The 10,169-nt window shown below is 34.6% G+C and overlaps 1 protein-coding gene across 1 annotated transcript; it reads left to right on the forward strand.

Annotated features, from left to right (window-relative positions):
* On the forward strand, positions 4,966–9,864 carry LOC18786276 (protein LNK3). Its single transcript, XM_007218008.2, has 6 exons — positions 4,966–5,322; positions 6,249–6,623; positions 7,074–7,347; positions 8,231–8,341; positions 8,443–8,594; positions 9,171–9,864. Exons 2-6 carry the CDS (start codon positions 6,259–6,261, stop codon positions 9,526–9,528), a joined length of 1,260 nt encoding a protein of 419 aa, XP_007218070.1. The 5' UTR covers positions 4,966–5,322; positions 6,249–6,258; the 3' UTR covers positions 9,529–9,864.

The following is a 10,169-nucleotide window of genomic DNA, read 5'->3' on the forward strand; positions in this document are numbered from 1 at the left end:
AACAAAACTTTTGCCTAATGGGCTAAATAGATATATATTATAAAGGGAACATGGATGTGTATTTCTATTCTAGTTCTAGTATGTTAATTGAAAGTTGTATATTCATTGTTTATGTTGATCTCAAATTGTACTATCAGACATGTTTTCGCTGTTTTTTATTTTCTGAAACTATTTTCTAATAAGCTAGCATACACATTCTTGAATCTTAAAAATGAAAATTCGTTTTCTTGTTCATTTTTTGAAAACATTCTCTAAAAACATTCTTTGAAAAATGTTACCAAATGAGCTCAGATTTGTTTTTCTTTAGCTGGTAAATGCACACACTCTAATAGGTTAAGTGGTATATGTGCAAAATGCCCTTTTAATTTCTTTTATTTTTATGTCAGGAAAGATACTTTATTGATAAAGCACCATAAGATAGATAATGGATATCCAAAAACTCTATCCACAACCCAATCGTCAATACCATGAATAAGAGTAGAACCTTAATAAAAAGATTCGTGGGCTTAGTACATTTATGAGCATTTATATATGTATTCGAGGTCCTAGGTTTGATTCCCCCTCCCCCAATATAGCTTTGTAGCAACCAAAAAAAAAAAGAAGAAAAAAAAGAGAGAAGGGATATTAGTTTGATAAGGTATGAAACCAATGAATTGTGTCATGCACAATAAAAACCATCAAAACCGCGCTCATGCTTTTTTGAAACTATCGAACTATTTTTGGTAGAACTTTATGTCTGCTGGTGCCACAAAAGATAAAAACAAAGCAACCAAACAACTACAGTAAAACAAAAATAATTGATAGAAAAATGTGATAGACCAAAAAATGTGTAACACCATAATCAAAAGAAGGTTTTAATTTCCATCGTATTATTGAATATTAGAGATATGTTTTTTTTATATAGAAAATTTGGCATAAGTTCAATTTTGATGATAGAAGTTGGGTGCAATTCAAGCAAATGTTGTTATCGATTCGAGGACTATCATGCCATGTAATACTTTTCTAATCTGCTGAGTTGTATTTGTGTGTATTTTGTTCTTATTGTGTCCCTGAAGTCTAAAACGGGTAATTTATTATTTATAGGACATTTATTATCAGATTCAATTTATTTTTAATTACATGTCTATTTATTGAATTTTGAAATTTTCTAATCAACTTTAAAATATATATATATTTATTGAATTTGGCAAGAGTGAAATTTTCTAATCAACTTTAATTCAGTGCTTTCGACAACAATTGATGTCATCTCTATATTTGTTGCACTCTTGCAATGTTTGAGAGAAAAACGATAATTGTATTCATAAATTAGGCACAAAGACCATCAACCACAAGGGCAAATACTCACAAAGGAGTAATACAAATATGAAAGCATAGTAACCACAGAGGGTTCATCTAGATGCATGCTACAAAAGGCTAGAGAAATTTCGGCATAAAAGCTGCATGCATGAGCAAACTAGACATGAATCATAGCCCCCAAATCTACCTAATACAACAGCAACTTTTAAACTCTCACAAGTACAGAATACAAGTAGAGATTATAAAACAATCAAACACCCAACTCACGAGGAGTTGATGCAATTATTACAAAATAAGAAAATTGCATACAAACAATAACCAAAAACCAATAGAGCCACCACCACAGTTGTTGTCTCCGCCACCACAGTCGTCATCTTTGCCTTTTAGACAGAGACCACCACCTAGATTGCAGTCACTCACCTTTCAATGAAAAGCCAACCAACAAAACCAAAGATCCAAGTAGATCTTGGTAAAAAAAATCCAAGATCCAAAACAGATTTAGGCACACAACTCAAAGAGGGTGAGAGAGAGAGAGAGAGAGAGGAGGAGGAGGATTGACCTCCTGCCTCTCTCCCAGAACACACAACACAAAGAGAGTGAGAGAGAGAAGGAGGCTACGGTTTACAAGATCCTTTTCTTGCAACCTACATATTAGGTACATTAACATATACTTGCAACTGGTGCTAATGGTGACATTTTTTCTTGTTTGGTAATTCAATTTCTTACTATTATCTCATTATTCTTTTTTAGTTTTTATTTTTCGTTAGGTTGAATTATGTTATTTTCTTGATCTCAATCCCTTTTAATTATAGGTTGTATTCTTGAATTTTGGGTTGTACTAATACTGGAAAAAATTCTAATTGTTGAGTTTTCTTATTTTTCATTAGAATAGGTATATCATATTTTCTTTCTTGATCTAGTTTTTTTTATACAAGTTATTTATTTATTTATGGTTATGAAATTTGTTGTAGGTACCTAAGTTTACCCTATTGTGTAGGTAAAGTAACGTATATATGTTTCTATGTTCTCGACTTGGTGTATCGTATGTGTTTTTGTTATATTCCTATTTAGATCGTAGATACTAAGTTATATCAGGTTTGATAGGAGTTTAAATTAAGTTATACCTTGAGACCCAAAACTTTATTTATTTTTACGTGAACCATTGCTTGATGGGCTTAGAGTGTTAGTAAAGTCGGCCCTTGGTGATGAGTAGAGACGACTTTACCTAGCTCTATATAAGCTTAAGACCCTACTCTCGTAAGATATGTTCTCTAAACCTAATCTCATCATAAAGAGAGAGCTGAAACAGTTTTTGAGAAAGAGTAGAAGTCTTGAGTCGTTCGTGTCTTTTGCCTGAGTTGCTGCTACTGCAATTGAATGAGTTCAGAGATCGTGTACTCAAGGAAGATGACGCCAGGTATGTCTTCTATGCATTTTAGGTTGTGTGAAAGAATATGGACACTTATATACAGAAAATCTAACAGTTTTAGTTCATGTACATGAGTTATAAGCAACAATTTTAACATATTTTCGACAATGTATAATAGTATTTTATGTACCTCTTTTATTTTATTATTTGTCTATTTTTGTATCTGGCGTATTGGTAGTCTTCTAATTTATATTCCTAACTTGTAGGTAGTCTTCTAATTTATGTTCCTGACTTATAAGTAACAGGATTTATCACTAAGTTTTCTTTTGTTTCAAATAATAACACTATTACATAATTTCATGTGGATGCTTGAAATATAATATGTGGGTCTTTACTTTCATTGATTAAATTGTATTTTATCCATATATTAGGCAAACATTATGAAGGAAATAATTCAAAATTCAAATTCTGAAATTCAATTATAAGGAAATAATGAATTAAATTTATATTTTCAATGTGTTTTCCTTATTTACCTCAAAGAGGAAAATCAACACAACAAAAAAAAGTAATAAAAATCAAAGGACCTACATCTAAAACAAAAAAACGTGTGGACTAAACCCTATGACAGGTAATCGTTTTGGACCTAAATTTAAGAACCTTTAAAAAAAAAATACAAGCGATATTAGGGGAGAGGTCACATTTCATGATCTCAAGTATATAACAACTACTCTTAACTACTTTAGTTACGAGTCCTTTGTAATATTAGAGACATGTTAAGTTATTTTTGCTTAGTATGTAGAATTAGAAACAGAGTAAAAAAGGAACAATGCAACAATAATAATGCAGCCCAAAAAATAGGGACAAGGGATGTAGATGCAAATATCTAATCGGTACTTAAAAGCAAAACTTGGAGAAGAAAAGAAAACTGAAAAGGTGATGGTTGTACTAGATTAACGTTACACTTGAAACATATATTGGTGCTTAGTTCCATTTACACGTGAAACATATAGAGAGATTCACTATTATACCCAATATAGGAGTCCAGATTAAAAATAATAATAATAACAATAATAATAATAATAATAATAATAATAATAATAATAATATATAATGGACTTTAGAAACACATCCAAAGTTCATTTATAACATAACAAAAAGGCTTTTGACTTTTTATGAATTACAAAACTGCCATTGATTTCTTAAAACAAGCCTAACCCTAAAACCTCATTATAAAAAACCTAAAATACTCAATATGACATCAAAGTAATTTAATAATCAAAATTAAATTACATAGGGACATATGTTATTTTTTGGGTTTGTTTATAAAAATTAAATGGTATAGGGTTTATCTATATCATTAGTACTAAATAATGAGTATATGACTAAATATCTCAAACATATAAGGCTTCATGGCAGTATTAGTAGTTGAAGCATAAAGACATAGTCTGAAATTAAGACAGTGAAGAGAAGAATTAGGAAAATGAGAGCGAAGATAAAAGAGATCTTAAGAAAAGTCATACATGTACTAAACATTTCTTCATCAATTACTATTTGACATGTGTACTGAAACTATTCTTTTTGCAATGTGGATAAATTATTTTTATATACACGTAAATAATAATTTGTCTCTAATAATAAATGTTATCTTAAATCAATAATTCCAAAATCAATAATTCTTTTGGATTAAATCCTAAAATCAATTTAAAAGTCCCAAAAATTGGCCCAAAATAGAAGGCATGTCCAAAATTGTTTCTCCCCTTTTTAATTTAAATTTGAACTGTTCTAATTTAGAGCTATCTTGGTACCAGGAATCTTGTGGCTCTAAATCGTCTCGTAGTCTGTATCCGACTACATCTTATCCCAATTCCCCCCAAATAAAACCAAGCTACACCTTTTTTTGTCCACACAACTTGCAACTCCTTCGGTTCTCTCCGTTGAAGACACGTGTCATTCAACTCCAAGCATATTAAGACACGTGTCAAGCGAGCCCAAGCATACCAGCCATGTATATGGCGTGCAAATCTATGCGGGACCTCGAACGTGAAAGCGTTTACAGCACTTGACATGTGAAAAGACCAATTAGACCACGTACCTGGCGCCCTGTGACCCTGCGAGGGGCCGAATTAATTAAATAATACAGAGGCATTTGTGGAAATGAAATATTAGATGGTCACGGCATCCCGAGCGCAATTTTCAACCAAGTAATAAATCTGATTTCTCTCTTGTGGGACCAGATTCGGACACCTGGCTCAATGAGAGGGCAGTTTTAGATGGAGCCCTCCTCAACCACTAATCTCACTCTCCCATTCTCAGCCACAAGAAATCACAGCAACCAGCTCTTCTCTCTCTCTCTCTCTCTCTCTCTCTCTCCCTCTGTAGCTCTATTTCTATCTTGTTCTCTATCTACAAGTTGCTTTATTTGGAATAATTTTCTTAAAGCAATAAATTATAAAAAAAACCTGACCATCAAAAAACTACGGCCGCCTCATTTGTTGTCCAGCTGAAACACACTGGGCATCTCAAAGACTCCAACTTCAACTTGAACAAAACCCATCAAAGATTTTAGCCTTCTATATTGCATTTCTGCATCTGGGCTGACTTACTTCTCTGAATCAGCAACTGGGTCGTCTTCATTTTCTCAAATAATCCATCACAAGGTAATGTTCTTTCATCAGTTTTGCTTATTTAGTATATGTATGTGTTCAGATGGCTGATGGAGAACATGGTTCTTCTCTTAGTTGTGTAAAGTCTTGTTCTTTATTAGAATTTCTGGTTTTTGATGTCTTGGTTGACCTTGTTATTCACAGCTGTTCTTGTATGTTTGATGATAAAGTTGCTTGTATGCTGAGTATTTCTTAATTTGATAAAGTTGTCACCAGATGCTGTGGATGTGTATGAAAAGAAATGAAATTCAAACCTTTAAACGGAATTGGAGAATATTTAAGATGTAGTCAGTATTTGAAATCAAAGAGATTAGAGAAGTTAAATGGTTTTATAATCAAATCCTTCCATATCAAATAAAATGATTTGAGTTTTTTTTGTCCTGCTTCTAGTTCACCTTTTTTGTATTTACCAGATCTGGAACAAATTTTGAACTCTTGTTAATTTGGGTAGATTTTTTTATCACCATAATCATCTTCTTCTTCTTCTTTAAGAAGTTGCTGAACTAATCTCGGAAGTAATCTATCCCAAAAAACAACTTTTAGTTTTACAAGGAGGGTCTACTTCTTGAAATATTCCACCACTAGAGCACAGTAATAACACATCTAGGTCTCTGTTTGATTGCCAAGAAAACTGAGGATTTAGGAGTTAACAAAACAGAGGTTTTGTAGGTAATTTTGTTGCTTTGTTATTTAAAATAACTGCAAATGGCAAATTCCTGTGTAGTGATTAAGTAATCGTACAAGACTTGAAGTATATGACTAGGAGAACCACCATGACGGGGGAATATAGGACTTTTTCCCCTTATTTTGCTTCTTCTGATTTCTTGATGACCAGTCAAAATATGTAAATATCAGAATTACCTGTTGTCATAATTACTCATTTTATGCTTGTTTATAATATTTCGTGTTTCTTATTTCAGAACAAGTATCATGGAGTGGTATTACGGGAGTGGCATGGATGATGTTGTTGTTCCAAATGATGGGGGATCGGACAGGCTTCCATCTCCGGACAGTTGGTCGAAATGGGGAATCAGTGCTTCCGAATGCTTTCAGCCCACTAATAAATGCTTTTCTATATATCCACAATTCACTAAAGAGCTCAACTATAATGGTAGCAGTTTATTTGATGACATGGAGATGGAAACTTCTGTTAATGAAAAAGATCTATCTAGCAGTTCAAGTGTGTGTGAAGGATTTTCCGAGGACTCTCTTCAGCAGACCACACATTCATTAAATCGAACCAATAATCAGCTTGAAGACCTAGCAGGACTCGAACAGATGGATGACATTTTCTTGTACAAGCGTAACCTCTGGGATTAAGATACTTGATTTAATGCCTGTAGGAAACCATGTAGTTTCTTAACTGCCTTAATTTGTGAAGATCAATTGTGGCATCATAGGGAATCCAATGGAAATTGAATCGCTCCATTGTGTTTTCATGTCATTTCTGCACTAGATTATCTTGGGGTTGGTGCCATTACAGAAGATGGCATCGACCGCATGATAGTCAACAGTAGAAAAGCATAATAACAAACTGATTCTATACCCCCATTCTTTGCAACATCCTATTTTGTTTTTGTTCCTATTTTAAAATATCAAAATTTTATCACTGGTGATGCAATAGAGCCATTCAATATCCATATGATTTCCAATATGCCTAAATTCTATGTGCTTTACTTTAATCAAATGTCACCTTATTTTTGCTTGTGTTTGGTTTCTCATCTTCTGGCTTTTCCTTAATGCAGGAGTTCCTTACTTGATGATCTTCCTGGGGCAGAAAATGTCCACAAGTCATTCTATTTTTGTCCTGATTCCAATGGCATGTTGCCCCCTGATAATATCTCGACAAGCATGAGTTTGGAATCACAAAGTTTCTCAAGCAGTGCACATAGTGCAGGAAGCTCAAAGTATCTTAAAAATCATGCATTTTCACCAGCGGCGGGTTCAGAGAAGGGGCATGCCACTACTTCACAGTATATTCAATGCAACTCAGAGCAAAAAGCTTGCCCATCAGTAAAGGTGAGATTTTATTTGCATTAAGTTTGAAATTGGCCAGAGGGCATGGTAGCTTGCCTAATTCTTCGCCTGGGACAGCTGTCTTCTGACATGCTTGGGTTACTAGCAGTGTGATTATATGTATATGTTGAAGATAGGTATCTAAATAGCTATTACTTGCGTATTGCTGAGAAGTTTGTTGTACCTGAAAGCCGACCATTTTTGCTTTAACAGGCGATTCATAATGCCATGGGCTCTATGTAGTTTCATGTGAAAGATGGTTTCTATGAGTTATAGGTTTTTTCTAAGTTATCATGTCACCGTATCCATTAGCATTCTGCAAATATCAAGATTTTGTCAATTAAAATTTTAACTTTTTGTCTTCATTAATTTTTTACTTCTTAAAGCTCTTTTATGTACTTCCTCTCTTCTTCTCTTCTCTAGTCACTCTTTTAACTTTCTCTCTACTCTCTATTCAAGCGAAAAGAAAAACAGAATGTTAAAATCCGGGCCCTCAGTATTGTTTCCTTCTTTTATTTTGAAGGAAAACTTTTACTTGATTTAAATGAAAAATACTTTTCCATTTGCGGAGGGATATGTATGGTCGTTGTATACTTAAATTACGTATCACTGCTCTCTATGTCTGGACTCTTTTGCAAGGCAAGAAAAGGGAAGGGGGCTTTTTTTTTCCCCTCCTACTAAATTTATTTTTTTTAACAAACAGAGACCCTTGCTGAAAGTTGCTGGCGTCTGTTATTGAAGTTGATTTGTAGTGCTAGTTTCTTGACTTTCATTTACTAACATCTGTAACATTGCTGTAGTAGTAGTTTCCTTGACTTCTTATGTCTTATAGCTTCTTGACTTTCAAGCTTATATCTTATATATGTATTTCTTTTTTATGATACAGGCAGAAAGCGGCTTTGCCCCACCTGAGCAAGGCAGCATGAATGGACTTCTGGGTGAGGAAACATCAGTTGAAGAATCGGTATTGCATGAACTGGAAATGGTGATGACACAGGTAAACTTAGATCTTGAAAGTAGAATAAAGCGCATGTTGTGAAACATATCCTTCACATTCATTATTGGTTATGGAATCTTACTCTGTTGTTGAATTATCAGTTGAATGAAAAGACACGAATTTGCTTTCGCGATGCCTTATACCGCCTTGCCAACAACTCAAAAGGAAATCTTGCTACACAGAGCCAAGATGGAGACCAAGCGAGTGAAATTGCAGAACCCTCTTCATGGACAGCTCAGGATGAGACTATCAGGTATATTGTGATACTTGCTACATTTACCTTTGGTCTCTTTAGAGTTTGATCCATTTGATGTTAACAATCTCATCATGTTATCATGTATGAAAAATGGCATTGCTGAGTTGTGATTGTCAATTTAAAAGCCACTGGTTTCACATTGGTGATAGGGTAATTTGTGGTAGATTTTTTGGGTGAAACCTTCATTGCTGACAGTGGTAAAGTTAGCTAAAACTAATAGCCCTGAACTTTTTTACTGCAAGAGTAGCTATGATGTTACTTTTGGCAGGGGAGGATTCTTTTATGCTTTATGTACTTATTACCAAAAGAGTATCTTGTTCTCCAAATTTGAAGTTCTCATCTTTGCCCTTGCATTGCTTTGAAGTACTCCGGGGGCATTCCTACATTAGCTTGTAGTTGCGATATTGACCACACCAAACTGGGCGTTACGCACTGGTTTGGGCAATGAATCTTATGTGCAATGTGTGTTCTTACTTTGGCTTGCGGTTTAGTTTGTTAATGTTTCTGCTGCGTCCTTGTCCTTCTTGTTGGCACTCAGGATATCTTGATCAGAAAAATAAATTTCATATTCAGGTCAGGGAGCAATAAGGGTACAGAATCAGAGACAAACACCATTGACAGAGCCATTGCAAACCTCATGTTCAATGAGATGGACTTTAATGTGCAACCTCTTTCTGGAGGAGCACCGTTAGACCCCAAACAAGAAGCCAGTGGAGTGACTGGGCAGCAAACTGACAACACCTGTCGGCCACAAATCTCCCATTCACATCTCCTGTCATTTGTACCACATGATGCTGAAGTTCCAATACTTGGAGAACGAAGCATGCATGCTGAAACAGATCATCAAATACACAAAAGTTTCTCTGCATGTAATGCAGGTGGAAAGAGGAAGGCTCCAATGACCGAGTTCGAGTCTACAACTGGGTACTAAACGGCCCTTCAAAGAACGGCTTGATGGCAAATCTTCAGTGGCCAAAGAACTTTTGGAGATATTGCTGTTAGAGCATTCAATTACTTTGCTTGTACATATTATCCCATCTCTAGTTAGTGTGCAATGTTGAAAGATTGCTGCATCCGTTGAGCTCAGTTTTGATCGACATGTGAATGAGTGAATTTAATTATGTAGCTTGTCATAGACATGGAATTACACTTTCCTTAGTGAAAGCTAGCGCTTCTACGTTATAATTTTATAGTTTCAAGACTTGACATGCCTCCTCCAGTTTTACGGTGATCTGTTTGGATTATTTATTTTCATCGTAAATTACATGCGTGTCTCTATCTGTAATTACATGAGAGATGGAACACAGTTTTATAAAACTCGATATATGGATACACAGTTGCATACAACTCGATTTTTGGAAGATATTTTTTTTAACAAGTCAAACAATTTTGGTTTTAAAATCTAGCGTAGTTTCGTAAAGCTCCCTTCATCAAAATTTTCCTCATGAGATCTCCAGTTTCCCCCACCAACAACCTACCGACGCCACTCGCCGCTGACAACCCACCTCACCGTATCCCCGCCACTCGCCAAACACTACCATCAAAAAATTGTATATAAAATGATGGTTTTAC

Source organism: Prunus persica, chromosome G2 (genome assembly GCF_000346465.2).
Source record: "Prunus persica cultivar Lovell chromosome G2, Prunus_persica_NCBIv2, whole genome shotgun sequence".
Lineage (NCBI taxonomy): Eukaryota > Viridiplantae > Streptophyta > Magnoliopsida > Rosales > Rosaceae > Prunus > Prunus persica.